Genomic DNA, 22,059 nt, shown 5'->3' with positions numbered 1-22,059 from the left:
GACGAATTGCATTCTCGCTTACGCAACGAAGTATGTATACTTATGTACTTACACTGTACAATCTTAGAATTTCAATAGTCGTGGGTAATACAAAGTTTATTGTTTCGTTTCTTTTTAAAATTCTGTGCAAATACTTTTATCATCTTTATGCACTTGTTCTAATGTGTAGGATGAAATGTGCAGATAAATAAAAAAGATGGAAATTATAGTTTCTGATATATGATGTTGCGGAATGGGGCATATTCGCACAGTATTTCTTTATTGTGCTAATGATGGAATGGTACTCCCGAATTTATGCAAACTATTTATGCTGGCGTGACACAAGCGGATATTCTGTGGCGAGAATGAAATCGAATCTGTTAGCCCATCACGAGGAAGTCATGAGAAATTAACCACTATGATTTCCAGAGGAGACCACGGAGAGAGTACAGTAGAGATGGTGTAGATCTAATCTTCATTAGTAATGATCTCCTGAACTCATACCACAACGGCGATTTCTTTTTCTTCAGAAAGTTAATGCACAACTTTTATGTTAAATTATTGTGTGTTACGGAAATTAATCATTAAAGTACGTCTATTTTTAAGTAATTTCATACACTATACTATTTTTAAAATATTAAGTTATTTTAATTAGCCATATAATATTTTTTTTACAAATTATTATACAATAAGATTTCTAATACTTAGAAATTTATACTCGTCGTTTATTTTTAAATTATAACCCACTATTACAGTATTACACATTGTTCTCGAATCTGATCACGTGTGAAAATTTTTAAATAGCACCACACCGAAATATATTAGGGCATCGACTTGTCTCCGCCTTATTTAACACAAATGTTACGAGATATTCATGTCTCTTCTATTTATGGAAAAGAAATCTAATATATTTTAGGCATGAAATAGTCATTGATAGATTAATATTACTTTCATGTCATTACAGTCTTGTGTCATGTCACTATATTATGTAAATTAATAGTACTACGTTATCTTACGTATCTTTTCATTTATGCACTAGTTGTAATTTCGCAGTGTTAATTTGAGCGACAATTAATTTAACCCCAATTAAGTAGTTCATGGCCAGTGCAGCCAAATGGGATCATCGAATTACTTGTTGCTGATTATGTTTGTATTTCCTACGAATAAAGTATATAACCGCTAATAACAATAAAGTCATTATTATAAAATAAGCACGAGTAAATCAGAGTAAAAAAATAAATTACTCACGAAGTCATTTTATGTCTATGTACGAAAACGTTCAAACTAATTCCAGTGGCGTTGTTTACTACAATGTCGTGAATAATGCAACATATTACGAGTATTGTTAAATAAGTGCAGTGAATGATCACTGTTACATTTTGATGAAACTCAATTAGGTTTTAAATAAACTGAGCTCAGTTAAATTATCTGCTAAAATAATTCTTCACAACGTTGCTATTATATGTGCCCAGTGTGCCCACTGAGCTTTACAATATATGCAGTCTAGTTATTTCTCGCGACATGATCGGCCTAGTAGTAGCAGTTTGATTAAAGTAATTTTAAAATAAGATTAGTAGTTTGATTAAAATGCGTCTTAAATTTCTTTCTTTCACACCATTCTGTTTTGAAACGATAAAGTAATAACCTATATACTTTCTCCAGGATCCCAGGGCAGTACTCTATACTAAAGTTCCTGATAATTGATTCAGGGGAGAATACGCAAAGTAAATTAATGGTAAATTATGTCTTCATTTATATTGTATAACCTTATATATATGTTTATAGTTTTGCCGGAGTTTATTACAACGTTATTTATTTACATTCATATTCATAGTTCTATCTTACGAATATAATGTGATAACTGGCATGGCAGTATAAAAAGTGCTATTGTGGACTTTGTAATTTCGCCCCTGTCTCTGTCAGTGAGACGATCTACACGGATGTTCTACTTATTATCTATCTATGCACCTACATACCACACTCTTTCACATTCTTATCCACTGTGTTTTGCTTTATTTTCAACTTTTAGCAAAGATGTCCCGTTTTGTCTAGAATAATACTTGGTACTGTCTCTACTGGGGTGTCGGTTTTGTTTATATTTTGCGAAAGCATCGCGTTATTTTACTGCATATGAAAATAATAATGTGCTAATAATGTTAGAATAGTTATATGGATAGTATACCTATAAAGATATTACGCACTTATTTGTAGAGCATTAAATATTTCAGACACTGTGATCATCTTTTGTGAGCAAACTGAATGAGCTTGTTTCATTTGTCTCAACTCCGGTTTTGCCTACGCTCTCTGATTCAGTACCGTACACCCACGTAATTCAAGCGCATCTTATAGATTAATGAAATAGTAAGTTATAAATAGTCTTATAATTTATTTAAAAACCTAATGTAATTACATAATCGGTATGTGGAATTGATTGTAGATTCGATATATATGAAAATCACAAGTTAGAGAACTTTTAAGACTGATTAACTATTTTTTTAGATGGTCCATGCGAGCGCCGCTAGTTACGGCTAGTATTTCATCATCATCAAGATCTCATTATCTTGATAAAGTACGACAGGCAACAAATTGTAATTGTTAGATACCTAGAGCCGCCTATATTATGAATGACATTTTTTGTTGTATATTAGTTTCATTTTGCGTAATATCGAAAGTGAATCTCTCGACCGTGACCATACTTTGCTTTTAACGTAGTAGCTTAGCTCTATACCACTAATTATATTACTATTAACATTGATCAAGTGTTTTAGAATCTAATTGGCTACAATCAGAAAGTATCTGTAATCATTTTGACATTGAAACTATCATATATTTTGATATAGATAAAACAATAGGTGATTTGTGACATCGATGACAATCTAATTATTTACAAACGTACATTGTTTTATATTTGTGAGAAAACGTGTAGCGTGTGAGCGAATTGTCCAGAGAAAGTAAATGAACCGACGACGTCGACGACCCAAATAGGTGCAATGGCTTCAATAAACTGCAAAATGACAATGAAATTAAATATGTTTTTTGTTGTATGTATGTATATTCGGAAATATGAAAAATAGTTAATGTTAAAATTGTTCAGTGGAGGTTAAACCTTTTAAAAACTCAGACATGTTATTGGAAGCTATAATTTCAAGTAATTAATTTTCATTGAATGTTGGCTGAACGTTTGTTGGAGTCATTGATTTCACAAACAATTTAACCAATAAACGCACAAACAGGGAAATTAAGACTAATAACTGTAATAATAGTGTCCCAAAAGTGGTTTATGGACATAGGAGTACATTTCTGTATCATAATTCATCCGTGGCCCATCATCCTGTCTAGCAGTAATAGCTAGCTCTCTATGATCTCTTAGCATGAATAGGTTCGTAACAAATATCCATATCTTATATTATTTTTCTTATATTATTTTTAAGCAAAAAATATCATTATATTAATCAACGTCTATTGTTTACTGCAACAGTGGTAATACTTATAACATAATATCCTTATTATAACCGTTTACCTATAATGCATCTGTAATAAGATGGCGCATTATTGATATAGGGCGTCTTTAATATTAATGGTGAGTCACGAAGTCATTTGCAGCTACTCGAGTAGTTCACGTCTCCGAACACTGGCGCCGTCGCGCAGGCAATGAATTGCCATTATGCTTCGAGTTCCTCACTGATACTGCACCATTTTTAACATCTGAGGTCAATCTGTAGTGCTGCATTGATGCAGAGTTGAGAAACTGATAACCTCGTGTTGCAAGAATGCAAGTGTTCGTGTATTTACTCCCCATTGATGTAATAAAAACAGAAGTTATTTTGGAAATATTATATATTCTATTCTTCCGTTAATTCGTTATTGTCTCAGGTTGGAGAGTAGTTGCTGCTGACATTTTTTTTGGTACAATCAGTTAGATATTTATATGACGGTGATACTGCTTCTAAATAAAGTCATTGTTTAATAGCAGTTCGTTATTTCTAATTGTTTTTGTTGCTGGGCATTTACCGAAATGACAATGTGGCATTGTCACAATCGAAGTCAATCAATCGGATAATGACTACCGCTATTAACTGACGAATGAATGAGGGCTCTCTCCTAATATCGTGTTTTACTTGTTACTATTTTAGATAGTTAAGAATTCTATGTTTAGTATTATTCTTTAACTTCAAAAAAATGTTTGTTCATGTTAATCTACAATTATAATTTAAAACAAAGATATGTTAATAAATCGTAATCTAGCAAGATTATGATTAATATTATAGTTAATAAATGATAGTGATCTTGCACATAGTTAACTTTTCAAAAATGTACCTGTGTAGCTAGTAGATAACTAACGCTTGTTTAAACAGTAAAATGTTACTCATTACTTTGTCAACTTTTATAACCATGTAGTCATACCTAATGATTGCGTATTATGCTAAAAACAATTGGTAAAACTTCATTCTGTTGAGGAAATCGCCTGAGTACGTTGCTTTAATAATATTATTATGTACGGTACCGCCTAACTAATTTTATCACTTTATAATAATGGTATTATAATTATTAACCAATGTATTCTACTACAACTACTAGTTGAAAGTGGTTTGTTATAAACTATGGTTAAATGGAGTGCACAATGTTTAATTCTCTAAGGAATAGACTTAGTTTGAGGAAGAAACACCGTAGATTTAGCAGTATAGAAACGGATGTGAGTATCTTTTGAAATTCATGAGTATCGACTAAACGTCCAATCTTATATATTAGTTATACAATGTAGATTACTTTTTGTTTTCGAATAAGTTGCGCTTTACTGTCGATTGTTTATACCTGTTTCACTGAAAACAAATGCCTTTCCGATGTTGAATTTGATTATTTACGTTACAGTGTCCGTACTCTGGTAAACATGTACCGGACAGTGCTCCCTCCTACTGCACAATCAGTAAGCAATTGAACCTTGTTATTCATCGACTAGTTTGCTGGAAAAGCATCTATTTATGTTAATATTTAATAAGAAAACACAACTTTTCTAAATTCATAATTTTGTTGTATTGTGAGTCAGTTTTGTCGAGTTAAAAATATTAGTCGTTACCTTACCTCGTCAGTTAGGAATGAAGTACGATGTTATTTACTTGTTGCCTTATGAAATGTCGAAATGTACATTATGTATTATGCGTCGAATATCAATGTTACGGCTGTTGCGTGATTGCAGTTGTCATTTGAATGAAACTTTTCTTAATTCACCAAATTGGCTTACTCTCAGAAAAGAAATGGTCTGTATTTTAGATTTAATTCCCGAGTAAATCTAATTGTCCCTTTATAAGTCTGGATTTTTATATATATATAACTGGTCATTCTTTGCTATCCAGGTTTCAATCCGACAATTCCTTGTATTTAACTCGAGCAGGTAGTAAATAGTTCTCAGTATTCTGAAGTCATTATATTTAGTAATAACTGTATTTAATTAAAATACAATAAACATTTGCAAAGGATGTGTCAACTTATATTTTCATTATTATTGACTATTTTAGGCATTACATTAAATCTTAACTATTGTTGGTATTGGTCAGTAGGAGATATTAATAGATTGAAGTCGTCGCAGGCGTATAAGGTCGTTACACTTAATAAATCGGTATGTGTATATGTATATATACATATCAGCGTAGTGTAACGTAATTATAGTAAAGTGTGAGAATTAATTTTCGAATTCTTATAAAACAAATAGAGATGTACCTAGGTTGTTTTTTTTTCATAAATATATATCTAGTATTGTATGTAAGAAGATAATTGCATAGAAGCTATTGCACATAATGTAGCAGGTTAGGAAAAAGAAACCGAGTCTTCTTCCTAGTCTGCTACTTTATGTGAAAATAAATATACTCTTGTTTATATATTTTTTAGCATTGAAAACAAGTGGTATTTTTTAATCTATAACCTCAGTTCTAAGATCTAAGATTCTAAGATGATTCTAAGTCAATTATTTTTTAAGTCGTCAATATTTATTTCTACTGTCTCTATATGTTGCTTGACATATGAATAGATTGAAGAAATCTGAGCAGGAAATATTCATCACGACAATTGTCAATGCACGTATCTATCATTCACTTAGAATATGGGGCGGGCTTGTATGCAATGTTTTTCGTAATCTTGTCTGTTGGTAGGTACGCACTCTTCATTGATTGAGAATGTATTTGTAGCTCTTTCCATTGATTTCGATTGTTTATGTTTAATGAAATTTACATGTTACTGGTGTAAAGTAATGTTGGCCAAGTTCCGCGTGATTCACCGCTTTCATTCTCGCAACTTCTCACCTACCTACTTATAATTTACTCACACGAAGCGTATCAACAGATCTATGTTGCAAGGAATTGTATTTCATACGTTTGAATAAATTTTATATAGTCATTAGAACTAAATAGCTGTACTTATTATACAGATTCTGTACCTAGGGCCATTTGTATTTATAATATAAACTTTGACATAAAAATCCTAACCAGTCATGAGAAAATATATGTTTCTAAAATTTGGAGAGTTTTTAACTTATGGCGTGATGTAATGCCGTTGAATCAAAATCACGGTCATCACGGTTGTCACGGGATCCACAGATACTTACTAGATATATACATTACAATAATAAAATAAACTGTGGACTCCGGACTAACCATTGTTTTTTGTTTGTTTGTCAACAGTTTATCACCCTTTTTCCACCACCGTACCTACCTCTATACATATACTTGAAAGTTAATAGTTTTAAAATTAAATTTGTTTGAGAAGAACAAAGCCGAATATTGTCAAATTGATGACTAATTTTATTATTAGTCATGGCTATAGAAGTCACGTGTATGATTACACTTATCTACTTATAAATGGAACACATCTTTTTTATTTTATAAATATTACTAGGTACTTAGTCAAGACTCTACATTTCTTAAACTTCACAGTGATTGTTTATTTGATACTTTTAATTACTTTAGTTGTCTTGTTACTGACACCTGGATATTGTGGTTATGTAGTTATTAAAATAAAAGCTGAAGTTAATCATTGTGGCGTCAGTCATATCAAAAGTAAAAAAAAATACATAAGGATACTATAGAAACAAGTACCACTCGGTTTAGTAACTAGTACCAATGTACGAGTACTTGTCAGTATTTTTAATATTGGATAACGCTGGCGTGGCCCCAGTGGATGATACAATGATTATGAGTTCAGGTCAGTTAGCCCATTATGACAAATTCACCAGGAATTTATCACGATGGTTTCCAGGGGGAACCTACTATTCAGTATTAATACAGTTATTCAGTAATAATACTAGTTAGAAACTCGAGATATGTTACCTTGGTAACGATGAGTCATCTGTAGTCAGTCAGCTAGATCGATTGATACAAAACATGCGTAGCTTTATTACGGTTATCACAGACACGACAAAAAATCTTCGCGGCGGGAGACTTACTTAGTCTCTTGCTTGTCTCGTCCTATCGACAACTATAGTAACGTATAGTTATTGAGTATACCTATATATGTAATATGTATACTCGTACAATATTCTGGTTGTTCACTGTTGTCGTTCCTGTCTAGAAACCTTTGCCAATTAATTATAATGACAGATTATAACAATCAAGATTATTTCAAACATTTATTTTACGATATTGTTAAAACTTATTGGTGTCATGTATTGATTTTTTAAAGCCTAATTTGTAGTATGAGATATTTAAAGTGTTATTTATTATTTCCAGTTACAAAGTAAACGAGAGCTGTTCTTCAAGTCGGACTCAGTGAGTGGTGGTGTAAGCGCAACGGGCCCGCCTAGCGGGGCGCCGCCTGCGCCTCCAATTGCGCCCTCTGCACTCAAGGATGCTCTGGCGAAACGCTCTGCTACGCTCCCGGACTCGCACGACAGTAACCATCACGAAGCTAACGGCACCGCGCTCCCGACCAAACTCAGCAATAGTGTGTCAGTTGACACCCCAAAACTTTCAAGTGCGGCAGCCCTGCCTACTGCAGCGCCCCCAGTGCCAACTACAGCTCCGCCTTCGGTACCTACACCTCTTAGGAGTACAGAAAACATTATGAAGGTAGCTATTTATTTCACTTGCACTTGCTTATTTCTATGGTAGTGTAGTTTGTGGACACGAATAAAGATAATGCCGAATATTATCTTTATTCATGTTCACAAACATTCATTACGCGGAGCTAGTAAATTCTACATGTATAAATGAATTGACTGACTGAATGTAGATAAATTAATCTAATACATCTGCATATATTTAGTCATACGTCAATTGCAGATCAATCAATACATATAATGAAAACTTTGGAAAATAATATTATAAAATATTCATATTAAAATATTGACAGATGCCGATAGGTACAAAATATGCTTTGTAACCGAGTAGGACAAAGTGTCTCATCAGACTCACAACAATAATGAAGAGATTTCTCATTCTCATAACAGTAATGAATTCGGAACAATGACTTAGTGAAAACAAAACCAAAACTTCATTTCACTGGTTGGGGCACTTTGTCAAACTTTTAATATATTTTAAAGATGCATCAAAGATGCATATTTTATTTCTTTTTTCGATTTGAGGCCAAGTTTCTAAGTTTTTAAACTGTTATATTGTATATAGAGATTTTTCCATATATTGACTGAAATTTTATATATTTATAGAAACCAGAGCACCCACCTGTTGCGCCGAAACCGGAATTACCTAAGTTAGAAAAGCCAAAAACCAAAGAATTAGACGGATACGTTGGATTTGCAAATCTCCCAAATCAGGTGTATAGGAAGGCAGTGAAAAAAGGATTCGAATTTACGTTAATGGTAGTAGGTAAGTTCGAAGTAGCTGTTAATTTACCAAGAGCCATTGTTATTCTATTGAAATATATAGATAAATATTTTGTATTTATTTCCATCGACGTAGTGTTTGTATCTGTAATTAACATGTAAATTATTTACCATCCTGCAATGCGGAATAATCCTCTTTGACCATCTGCGTGGAATAAGAAGTATGATGTAGGTACTGTTATACACCTTTACAGTTTAGTAATTATATTCTATTACTGTAACAGCAGTATCTAATGCGCCTTCAGTTTTACTATTTTAGAAGTATAATAAAATCAATGTAGTTTGTAGTGTTTTATCTTAAATTGAATCTTTCGGTGGTCAGTTTGGGTAATATGCAAATACCACCAGTATATGAACTATGAGGGAGGTATTGATGAACACAACAAATACAAGCTGAAATTATAACCCTCCATAGTCAGGTAACAAAGGTCAAACTGATAATAAGATAATTTATATATTGCGCATTATGTTATTACAGGTGAAACAGGGCTCGGCAAGTCGACGTTAATAAACTCTTTGTTCCTAACTGACGTGTATGATAAAGATAAACACCCAGGACCATCGCTACGGGTGAAGAAGACTGTAGGCGTGGAAACAAGTGTTGTGTTACTCAAGGAGAATGGTGTCAACCTCACGTTAACCATCGTAGACACACCCGGATTTGGTGACGCCGTCGATAATAGTAATTGGTAAGTTCATTTTCTTATAAAATCATACTGTTGTGTAGTTGTCAAAACAATTTCTTGGATGTTTAGTACAGCATTGTCAGTTGCTCCATTGAGGCTTCATAGGTTTGTGCATTTTGAAATAGATGCACTACGATATTTTTGTTTCAAAAGGAAATTAAGAAAATAATTTTATGTAATACTGTGTAAGTACTTCACGGGGTAGACAGTTCAATATTTACATCAATGTTTACATATGTAAACTTTTTGTATATTTTCCAATATGAATTCCATAATGCTGGGATAAATTTTATTCGGTCTATATCAGTTATATCTTCTAAGGTTAGAGTACTACAGGTTCGTAATACTACTTGACAATTGTACTATCTAATAACAAAGGATGATTTAAATAGAACCTACATCACATTTCGGTGGTATTTCCTGTCATCACTGTTAGAACGATATTATTATCTGTTTTAGCTGGCAGCCGATTATTGATTTTGTGGAATCTAAGTATGAAGAGTTCCTGAACGCTGAATCACGCGTGACGCGCAAGGCAGCGCCGCCTGATACTCGCGTCCACTGTTGCCTATATTTCATCGCACCCAGCGGACACGGGCTCAAACCACTCGATGTGGAGTTCATGCAGCGGCTCGGTGACAAAGTCAACATCATTCCCGTTATAGCCAAAGCTGACACTATGACGCCCGAAGAGTGCAAGGATTTCAAAGAACAGGTAGATATGTTATTGTATTACTAATAATAATACGTGCCACAGAAACGAAACAACCGCATCGTTATGGAAAACATGATTATCAATAAAAACTAGATTGAAACAAAGAATTTATTCTATAAAAATATTGACCCGACTAAGAATTGAAGCTCTTTTCCGGTATATTTTATTATATTCTTCTTATTATATTCATATATGTATTAAATTTACTTAAATTTACGTATTTGTTGAGACTATCAGTCAGTTAGGCAAGTCACAAATCAGTTATTCCTAAATAGTCAATGCTGGCGGGGCATCAGTGGAGGATGATAAAATTGGATCAGGTCAGTTAGCCCATCGGTGAATTCTCCATGAATTTATCACGATGGTTTCCAGGAGTAAACCATGTGGATGGCATGGTACGTTGCTAGCAATAGATTGGTCTGCTTACTCCCAGGTACTAATTACTAATAATTTCATTACCACCCGGTATCATATAGTTTCAAGTTACAATCACGACCGTCGCGCTATATTTATGCCCTATATGCAGCTGTGAAGTCTTTACAATTAATTCGGGTTACGCATTTAATAAAACTACATCTAAAATTTTAGATAATGAAGGAAATCACGCAACACAAAATCAAAATCTACGACTTCCCGGAGAGCAGCGGTGAGGAAGGCGAGGCGGCGGACGCGACGCGAGCAGTTCGTTCGCGTGTTCCGTTTGCTGTCGTTGGCGCCAACACTGTCATCGAGCAGGATGGACGCAAAATACGCGGAAGGAAATACCCCTGGGGAATTGCGGAGGGTACTTTTAACTTTTACTACCGCTACACTCAGTTTATTGAATAACAGACGATCACCGTTATAGGTAAAATTTCTACGTGGAGCACAATTTAGACCCAATACGTTCTGCCAGATTATAAAAAAAATGCAAGTTATGCTACTAAACAAAGCAAGACTTTTGATCTGTGTGATTAACAAGTTTCGAGTCGATCCGACCAGATTTTAAACAAGAACTGATATCTATACGTATAAAAAAAATTGGAATGTCTGTTTGTAATATTGAAATAACCGTTTTTTACTCCATGGATATGAATATAAATATAGTACATACACCAAAATAACAAGTTTTGTCTGTCTGTTTGTTCCGGCTAATCTCTGAATCGGCTTTATTTTAGATTTTACTTTAAATTCTTTTATTTTAGAAAATTAAAGTTAAATTCCACGCGGACGAAGTCGCGGGGAACAGCTAGTTGTAAATATTTATACCCTTATTGGTTCTCTACTGTAACTTTAAAACTTGAATTATGAGTAGTAACTTGTACAGTTTTTAATAATTCCTTTATTGTTAATTTACAGTGGAAAATCTAGAGCACTGTGATTTCTTGGCTCTGCGCAATATGGTAATTCGGACGCACCTCCAAGATCTGAAAGATGTTACGAGCTCAGTACATTATGAAAACTATCGGTGCCGCAAGCTCGCCGGTCTCTCCCACGATGGCAAGCCACATAGGATTAACTCTAACAAGTATGTACTACTTTATTGTGTTTATTTTAAATGTACAGGTAAAAGGCTGATTAATTTCGTTACAAGTTCTTTTTAATAATGGATCGCAATTAACTTGTGTAGAAACATGTTTTAAAATGTACTGCAAACTATTCAAATTTATATAATATTAAGAAGCAAAGTAGTTTTTACTGTTATTTTAATATCTTATATAATGTATGTTTTGTTTATAGTGCAAAAATGTTTATATAAAAAGAATATTTTAAAATTCATATCGAAAGATTATGTTGGCTTAAGCCTAAAAGAAAAGAAAAATCATTATTTATGTCTATGGTTTGGAAGCAAAGATTCAAATATCTTGTATGGATCATCGGCACTATTTGCATATACTGCATGCATATTATAGTTTGCTAGATAAAAAAAAAATTATCCAAAGTCAGACTAACAAAACATACTAAATGAGTGTTTTAGACGAAGTTAGTTTTCCATACTTAGTTAAAATTTGTACAACATATTTTTAAATATTAGATGTGAACAAATTTCTAATTCGAACAAAAAAATATTAATTACACTTAATTTGTTTATCTTCCAATTAGTCATTTTAAAGTGACATTAATTGTCGTCATTTAGTCAATAGTTCCCATTGTTTAAGGAATGTACAGACAGATATATAATGGTTTTACTTAAGTCCATGTTAATTAAATACAAGTCTATATAAAATTCATCAGCCTTTTAAAATTATAGTTAATATCTATTTTATTAACTGATTCATTTCGAATAGAGAATTTTTATTTTATTTTGTTATCCTTGAAATTATAATTTCATCTACTGTTTCTTATGTAACATCTTTTCTATAACTAAATCTGAAATAGGCATGGTTAGTAATAACAACCTATGTAGACTGGGTTGGTATAATTAATATTTACTAATTTCCTTTTTATTCATTATACTGCCGTCACCACATTTAAGGTGACCAGACTATATAACTTTGCTAATCAATTACAGATATCGAAATAACGCGTGTCTAACATATGTGCCATAGTAAACATTGCTGCATGTCTGGTCACCTTCTACTGACGATAATTTCCTGTACTGTTGCGGTCGCTACAGTGTTGTTTTGTTTTCGTTATTTTAGATACATTATTATTATATAAAATAGTTGCATATAACATTCTTTAATTACTTGAATGTTCTGTGCTTGGGCATGCAGAAATGGACTACTCTTTGTTAACATTGTCATCGAATTTCTCATGGATTACTTTTAAAAATCACTGTTCTTAATGTTTATTCAAACATATATATCCTTATGGTAAACTTTTGAAGTGATTGTTTTAAAATATCCATGATAAATATCATTTATCATAATGATTCGCTTTTACAGTGGCATTATTAACGATTTCTTGGACATCATTCATATATGTACTTTATAAACGATTACATACTACAATTTGCGTGTGTCGCACATCATCGCACAATTGGATGTGTACACTGGCTTGTATTTAAATTAGTTTTTTAACAAGACTTTTTTGTCTACAATGACTGCAGAAAGTATTAATGTAAAAATTTTGATACAATGATTGAAAATGATGCCAATCATTATTCAATAACGTTTTATGCACAGTATTACTACTAAATGAATGTGTTATACCTGTATGTTATTGCCCTAAATTTGATATAATTATTACATATTAGAACTGACCCGCTTTCTGCTACTATGGAAATGTGTTATATGCATTACGGTAATAAAATTACGCGGAAAATATTATCGGCATTTGTAATTATAAATAAATAAACGAGGGTAAAACATTTATTTATTTATAATTGCACCTATCGATAATAATTATAGGTATGCATCCTATTATACAGTGTAACTATTTCGCTGAATAATATTGATTAGTTGGATATTATTTGCTTTACATAATATATGATGCATCATAGAATCCGATGGACTTGGAATATTAAATATATTTGTTCAATCTATTTTTTTTATTATACATTATAATGAATGATAGAGTAATTTAGTTTTTCCTTAGTACCTGTACTATCATGCATTTCCTAGGATGCGAACGGTTTTTTCTTTGCTAAACAGTATTAATTTGTTCCACAACAAATATTTAGATTAGTAAATTTCCAATACCCATATGTATCTAATCTTAATTTGTTTTTCTATTTTAGTTTTATTTAAATATAACCAATTTAAAAATATTTTATTTTAAATTGAAACAAATATAATTGAACTAGTCAATTTTTTTCAACAAGTTAATAATAATGCGTTTCTGCAAGTTAATAATGCCACTGTCGAGTAATGGGCGAGCACAGCCGCGCGTTGTACGTTAACTTTGGTTGTGTTCGTGTTCAGTTTGTGCCCGCAAGGACTGATGAACAGTTTCATGACCGTGTGGTAAGTTATGTCGCGTACATATTTAATGTTAGTCTCCATAGTGCCATCCTACACTGTTCATTGTGTATAGCACCAGGTCTGCTTGTTGTAAGGCTTATATTTGTACACTATGTTGACCATGAAAGGTAGTTCAAATTTTTTTTATATATGATTAAATGTTAACGTATCGATGTTGGTTCGTTGACGCAGTGGCGTTTTGTTCATTATAAAACCATACGTATAATGTAAGCGTACGGTCAAATCGATAAAATTTTCACAGCAATTTTTAGTGACTATTATCTATCCCGTGGTTTGTTTGACTCCAAAGTTTAGATTCTGTCTAAACTTGACATAAATTGGCACCCTTTTGTTACTATGTGATTAATTTCGTATTTTGTTTGGCTGCGAAATTTTGAACAAACTTTCATGGTAGACGTAGCTGCTTACTGATGAATAAAAAGTATGTATATTATTAAATTACATTAGTTTTCAGGGTATATAATATTACCTACTAGACTGTTCAGTAAAATAATTGGATTTAAATGATTGATTATGTGTATAGATATTGACTGAAGCGTGAACAACAAGTATACATTTGTTGTTCTCATATTTGTGAAGGAAAAGGTAGGAAAAATCTGTAAAGTAATAAACAGCTTTGCTGTTAAATGAATTTAAATGTTATAATTAAAATAAAACGTTAAATAAATATTTTTATAAATTACAAATCTCTTAAACATTTCAAAATATATATTTCTGTACATATAAATTCGTATTTGTATCTAATCTTTTTCTGAATACGTTGAATACATTGACAAAACAATAATAGTAATATCCCTGAACAATTGACACAACGCCAACTATTCCCAAGGTAAGAAGAGCTTATGTTATGGGTACTAGACAACGGATGTAAATACATAGATACATTTTTCTTTATAAATACATAATACAAACATATATAGAAAACACTCAGACAGATACAACAATCATAATCATGAATACGAATGTTGTAACTGAACCCACGACCATGGGAAGTAAATTAGTGTGCTAAACCGCTAGACCACCGAGGCCGTCAAAAACAATACCCGAGGCAGTCTAGTGAATGAGCATTTAGGTCACCTGGATCGGGCGGAGATGATGCAAGGGGTGGGCAGTCAGGTGGTGGTAAACCCATTTTCTCACTGTATCAATATTGTTCAAACCGAATTATAAATTCAAATATTTGTTAAAGACTCGACAAGACATTATAATGTTTTGTGCGTTGTTTAAAAATATTGTAGTATAATCTTTCATTCTTTGTCACATCACTTCAGTCACTATCTTAAATTGCTATCAATAAAGTGACTATAATCTTATTGGTATCTTTATTATATGTTTTTAGTATGTTTTTCAGATAAGATTCTGAAGATTTGACAATACGTATTAATTTATGCATGAAAATTTCGACTCAACCTATTTATTACATTGTGAGAACGCGTGTATGAGATATTAGGTAATAGAACGATATGGATAATATATTAATTTGAAATAAATTGATAATTATCTTGTTAATTCATTGTAATAGACAATAATACTTTTTTTTAATTTATTTTACATGGGATGAAACGAAAAAAAAAATGTCACAAAGTGCACGTTTAGCCACATCTTATAAAACATGTATATACAAAATTTCTGGGGCACTGAGGCCAAATAAAGTAGAGAAAGAGAGTAAATGAGAGTGTATTGGTTAGCCTTGCATGTTTTTCTATATTATTTTACTATGCATAGATTATATTTATCTCTGTCAAATATGTTGTTGAAATAAAAGATTGGCATGCTATTTGGATATGGTCTGTTGTATACCTATTTATATGCAATTTAATGCTTTCGCTGTTATTAACAGCTTTATAAAAATACTATTGCTGTAATAGTATATTTTTTCCATTTGGAATACGTTAAATTATATTTCACGATTCTACAATGCTAATTTGTTTTCGTTTACTTTGGTCTACTTTTCATTAATAGTCATAAGTAACTTAAATAATAGAATTATGGTAGACAGATAATACATACATACCATTATTTTGGTTTCCGCAATTAAATTATATATATTAAAATTCAGTATAGCCTAATTTAGAAATTAGTTTCTTATTTTGAAAATTCGAAAAAGATAAACATTTATCCATTCAGATTAATTACAAGACAATACGAGTATGTTTTGCGATTTGTCTATTGATTTACTTATTTGATATGAGCAGTATTATTATTTAAATAAAAATTGTTCTCAGGAATCCTTTGGCACAAATGGAAGAGGAAAAGAGAGAACATGATCTTAAAATGAAGCAGATGGAAAGTGAAATGGAGCAGGTGGGTTCTGATTATATTTCATACGTCTTTCGTCCGTCTGTAAAACGATAGTTCTTACAATAGATTCATTTACCTTTCTTACCTGTTTCATTCTACATTGCTCGTTCTATTATTGCCAAAAATAATATGAACATGTGATATGACACGAACGAACACTTTAAGAATATCATTTACGAGGTCACGGATAGGTCTAGGTTAATATAATGTAAAGATATAATTATAAATTAAAAACAAATGATAATTATATCTCGGAACAATTCACACGCCATCGCCATCTAGTCCCAAGGTAAGCAGAGCTTGTGTAATGGGTACTGTACAATTGATACAAATACATAGATACGTATTTTTTTTGTAAATGCGTTCATAATATACATAGAGGTACTGTACAATTGATACAAATACATAGATACGTATTTTTTTGTAAATGCGTTCATAATATACATAGAAAACGCCCAGACCGATACAAACAATTACACTAATTTGTAAAAATGTTCGTACCGTGCGAGAAATCGAATCGCAACCATCGGTATGCTAAACCGCTACACCACCGAGGCCGTCAAGAATAATGAGATGATGGCGATTGTGTGCAGGTGTTCGAGATGAAGGTTCGCGAGAAGCGCGCCAAGCTGAAGGAGTCCGAGGCGGAGCTGGCGCGGCGGCACGAGGCGACGCGGCGCGCGCTGGAGGCGCAGGCGCGCGAGCTCGAGGAGCGCCAGCGCGCGCTCATGGCCGAGCGCGCCGCCTGGGAGCGCGACACCGGCCTCTCGCTCGACGACCTGCGCCGCCGCTCGCTCGAGGCCAACAGCAAGGAGTTAGTACATGTTGCTTTACCTCTTAACACTCTTTAATGCGCCAGAAGTATCTTCAAATAAGCAAATAATTACCTACTCTTTACCCGTATACAAATATATCTACAAATTAGTAAATATTACGATATAAGTGTGTTATTTTTGTTATAACACGCGACGCCGAATTTCGGACCGAGACGAGCGAGCGAGGGCGTAATAGAGCCTAGTGTGCACACACGTATTTAAATACATATAATATAAGTTTTTAATTACACTTTGTTTTAAATAGACTCAATCCTAAACTATGCACGCAGATGTACGTACACGCACTGTGTATTTACACTGTTCCTTTCTCAGCTTTTTACTTTTTTAAATCAGCGCGCTGCCTACTTATTGGCTGACTATTGAAAATAAAAATAAAAATATCAAATAGTGCTGTTCTTTTAATTTTACTACGATTACGATTCCAATTATTCTGTGCCAAATAGGATTTATGCTCGTGTTAGGCAATGTAAATTTGATCTGAATCGTGTTTTTGTAGAATAAAAACACATCTATTTTTATTTTATCTATTTCTAATTGATGTGAAGTTCCTATGTATTGCCAACATTTCTCATAAAAGTTTATTCATTTGTGTTATTTATATGTGGGTATTTAATGAAATTATTAATTTATCTTTGTTCTTTTTATGGACTCTTTTTTTAATATATGTTTAAGTCCATAGTATCGTTTACTATGAACTTGTTTAAACATATATTAAAAAAGAACAAAGATAAACTAATAATTTCAGTATAACGATACTACCAACATTTATTCATATCACATTAAAATAGTCACTATGGAATTTCAGTATTGAATTAAATAGCAATTATAGTTAATTCGACCTATCCCAACAAAGACGATCACGCCTGTTGTCCTATATAAGGCAGACATCTTATATTATCTATATCTATACTGACTTTTTTAATGTAACAAAGATGTTATACATTATAATTATAACTAAACTGGAATTTAATCTTTCGTTTCAGGACCGTGGATGGCAAAGACAAAAAGGATAAGAAAAAGAAAGGTTTGTTCTAAATGACCAGTGTGTCGCATCGGCTTCGCACCCACCGTTACTGCGTGACTAATCGCGCTCGCCAGCCGCACTGCGATCACCCGATACTAGTAGCTTCAACCTCTAACGGCGACTTGCACCACTACAATGTTTAAACGTTTCATAAACATTACTAAATCGAAAATCTTGTTAACTAAAAAAAGATCGTGCTATATGAAAAATTCCAAGTGAAACTGTTTTTGCGGACTGTACAACAATTGATGTGTTAGAAATATCTTTTAATTATATTCGTGTGGTTAATAATCACATATACATAAACTTTAATGCATGTAAATGCAATTATTGCTTTCTACTGCAATATACATTTAACAAATTTTAGATATTATAATACTACATATTTGACTTAAAATCGTACCTAAAACTATTTAATTGAATGGTGCAAGTCTGCCTATTTCTTAGTGGCTATTTTAATTAAATTATACTCGAGTCTTCACAATGCGGCCGTAGTATCGAATCAAGAGTACTCATTTTATGTAAATACCTATGTTACTTTGACATTTTCGAAATGAATTACTTACACATGAATTGACAAATCTAGTCGTGTTTATTTTTACATTATTTTATCCTGTACGATGGCTGTTTTAATCTTTACATACAATAATAACGACAATAAAATAATCAGTTGAATGGTTTAATCTTTTAATTGTACATAAACTTCGAAACGTGTTGAGGAACATAGGTTTTTTTTTCATGATAACCCTTAAGCTGATGAGATTTCTTTGTAGAATTTTTATAGTATAATTTGTGTAACCTAATATTGGGGTATCGTGCCATTCTCAGTGTTGTGACGTGCTGCTACTGTCATGTACACCAATTTGTTTGTGAAATTATAACTTATAACTGTCTTGTGTCGTGATGTCAAGGAAAATAATATGTGCTTATACCGAAACTTAGCTATACTAACAGTGGTAACGTGTAAAGTATGGTACTTCAGGAATTATTTGTGTTTACATTATGTAAGTGTTATTTTTGATTTTTTTCTATGTTGTAAATATGACAAACATACTCAACAAATTAACAATCTACAGACTGTGTAAAATGTGTATTGTGACGTCTTTTTATGAATTTATTATATTTTTTTATATTATTTTCTAAAAACCTCTCGCTTTTATTTATTAGTCTAATGTTTTCTTTAAATTAATACTTTGAAGTTATCAATAGATATCTATATGAATGTGTATAATTTTCAGATTGGTCTTTTAAGAGTGTTACAGCTGGAATAGCAATATAGTATGGACATAGGTCTGAACACGACGCACCAAACTAGTTTAGTGAGATATAGTTGTATGATTATGATATACCATAAAGGAACAACGATTATTAAGAGACTACAGAACGTAATAACACTGTATTTGACATGTTAAAGCGGACTATTCAATTTTACACGATTTTACATAATATTACTTTTTATCTATTTATTTATAAGAGTTTCCATTATTTATGTTTTATTTATCGTAAGTAAGGCCTAATTTTTACTATCATGTTTCAAAAATCATTTGTAAACAATGTTTTGTACGATTTTTTATTTGAGGCCTTTGAAATTTTTACTGTTTTCGTTATGAAAATAGTGCACAAATGTTTTTACAGCTTACGATTAGATTTTTACGTCCACAGAGATGCCAAATAGCTTGTAATAATAACGATCTGCTTTAATCAGAAATCGACGTCTATACACATTATTGTATTTTAGTATATATTATTATATAATATATTTTGAATTCTACAGACAATGACAATTGTAGCGACGTGATTTCTCAGCTCAAAAGTGAAATTAAGGTATAGGCCAATAAGCCTTTACTGATAAATATAGCACTTTCAAATACAAATTATTATCAAATGACAGACTGTCATGGTTTTTGTTATATTTATAAGTAAAGATATTACGTACTGTAGTTATTCAAAATTACTTTAGGTATCTACACCATTCTAAATTTTAATGTGAATTAGATAAGAAATATTTTTTAATTCTATATCATTATAAATAATACAATTTTGGCTTATTGAGTGCATTCGAGTATCTCAACTAAAGTGTGAACTAGCACGGCGTTTGTTATATTTGTATGGAGGGTCGCAGAGTGAACCTACTCATAGGAGAGAAATAAATTGCATTAGAAGTCCAAATTTCTTAGGCCTGTAAATATAAATAACATGTAGTTAGTCGCCTTACCAGATACGATTTAATGGATCAGAAAAAAATATACTTCTCTATATTTGAAAAATGAAATTGTCACTGATTTGGAGGCATACTACAACAATATAATCAAATGAAATTATTTTTTTAGTCAAAGGCCATTAAATTAAATTATTTCGCGACTCGTTCTATAACGAAACCATGGTAGCGGCGGACTATATTGTTACCTGTAACTATTATTATATTTACAGGTAACAATATAGTTGGTTTTAAGGAAATTATACTTACGGTCGTGTCGCGAACGCGCTATCCTCTCCTGCATGAGAAGTGAGCTCTGTTTGACTAGCCTTTTACATCGTTAGTTCGGTAATTGTGCTTAGTGATATTAAAATATGCTCATAGATCAGTTGTGAGATAGACTCTAGCTCTAGCTAGGTTTTAGTGTTTCAATATAATATTATATAGGGAGTGAAACAAGTAAGGCTCATCTACAAAAATGGCTTATACCGCGTATTATTTTATTTTGACTTGATTCCTTTAATTTTTGTATTATCTGACGCTACATGCGTTTGATTTAACTGCAATAAAATTTTGTATTTTATGTAAATATATTCATTTGTTTATTATGCTCATATAAAATCAATTATATGCCAAGTTACTCAAGTAATGACTACGTAAGTAAGAGGAATATGCATAATCTTTATCTAATCAGCATGCCGTGGCAAATTGTATTATTTCCTACATTACAGTATTGATTCTCTCTCAATAAAATAAGACATTAGGTAGTAAGATTATGCTTAATTTTGTATTTTGTGTAGGGCCTCGGCCCGCTTTACCATACTGATCATTTGCTTAGTCATTACCAACGGATATGTGATGTATGTTGGATGAGGAGTAAAGTGCAGACGATGTAATATATTGTACTTTGAATAAAATATAAATAAATACGTAATATATAGGAAACGTTTGTTTTATTTACAAACCATGTGTGACAAGATATTTTGATCTTGTTAATTTATTTATTAATCTTTAAATGCATATATGAAGACAATTACTAACCCTTTAATAGTTTAATGACTAAATTTATTATGAATTATGTGATAATTTTTGTGGCGTTTAATCTATCAATTGTTTATTTTATTTATATGATCATTCTGCCTTTTAACAATTCAGAGAAACTTATTATAAATGATCTTGTGAATGCGAAAAGAAAGGACAGAAAAGAATTTTTTTTTCTGATCTCAATTATATTGATTGTCTTAATTGTATTAGCTGGCCGGTAACTGCAGTAGTATCAATCCACTTCTGGTTGATGAATATATTATAGCTATCTATGTAATTGTTGTAGTAGCATTTGATATTATTTTAAAAAGTATAAAATTAGATTAAGGAGTCGGTTGTAGGTTGATAAACCACACAATAGAATTCTGAAAGCAATAGGACAAGAACAAAGCATACAATAAATTGCCTATTATCTTTATTTTTTTTACGTACAAAAATATGTAAAACTAGTGATAAGTGTTTTTCAGTTTTTGTAGCTCATAAAAAGTGTTGAAGGAAATGGAAACAATAAATTCAAAGAATACATATATTAAGGGTAAATAAAA

The 22,059-nt window shown here is 31.9% G+C and overlaps 1 protein-coding gene across 4 annotated transcripts in view; it reads left to right on the top strand.

Annotated features, from left to right (window-relative positions):
• Positions 1-21,409, top strand: part of LOC131841315 (septin-7) — a 34,817-nt gene extending 13,408 nt beyond the window's left edge. For 3 of the 4 annotated variants that reach the window (XM_059189791.1, XM_059189671.1, XM_059189726.1), the window contains exons 2-11: positions 7,695-8,033; positions 8,630-8,789; positions 9,285-9,495; positions 9,952-10,207; positions 10,796-10,991; positions 11,546-11,714; positions 16,338-16,416; positions 17,007-17,227; positions 18,233-18,273; positions 19,512-21,409. In XM_059189791.1, the coding sequence (XP_059045774.1) occupies positions 7,695-8,033; positions 8,630-8,789; positions 9,285-9,495; positions 9,952-10,207; positions 10,796-10,991; positions 11,546-11,714; positions 16,338-16,416; positions 17,007-17,227; positions 18,233-18,273; positions 19,512-19,552 (1,713 nt within the window). In that variant the 3' untranslated portion in view covers positions 19,553-21,409. Of the gene's footprint in view, positions 1-4,455; positions 4,673-7,694; positions 8,034-8,629; positions 8,790-9,284; positions 9,496-9,951; positions 10,208-10,795; positions 10,992-11,545; positions 11,715-16,337; positions 16,417-17,006; positions 17,228-18,232; positions 18,274-19,511 lie in introns of those variants that run through there. The other variant, XM_059189845.1, reaches the window with a different exon arrangement.
• The last annotated feature ends 650 nt before the right edge of the window (positions 21,410-22,059 follow it).

The sequence above is a fragment of the Achroia grisella genome, unplaced genomic scaffold (assembly GCF_030625045.1).
Source record: "Achroia grisella isolate CSIRO2021 unplaced genomic scaffold, CSIRO_AGI_Agris_v1 utg1023, whole genome shotgun sequence".
In the NCBI taxonomy this organism is placed as follows: domain Eukaryota; kingdom Metazoa; phylum Arthropoda; class Insecta; order Lepidoptera; family Pyralidae; genus Achroia; species Achroia grisella.
The sequence above is the reverse complement of the archived record's forward strand: the minus strand, read 5'-3'. Positions and strand labels throughout refer to the sequence as shown.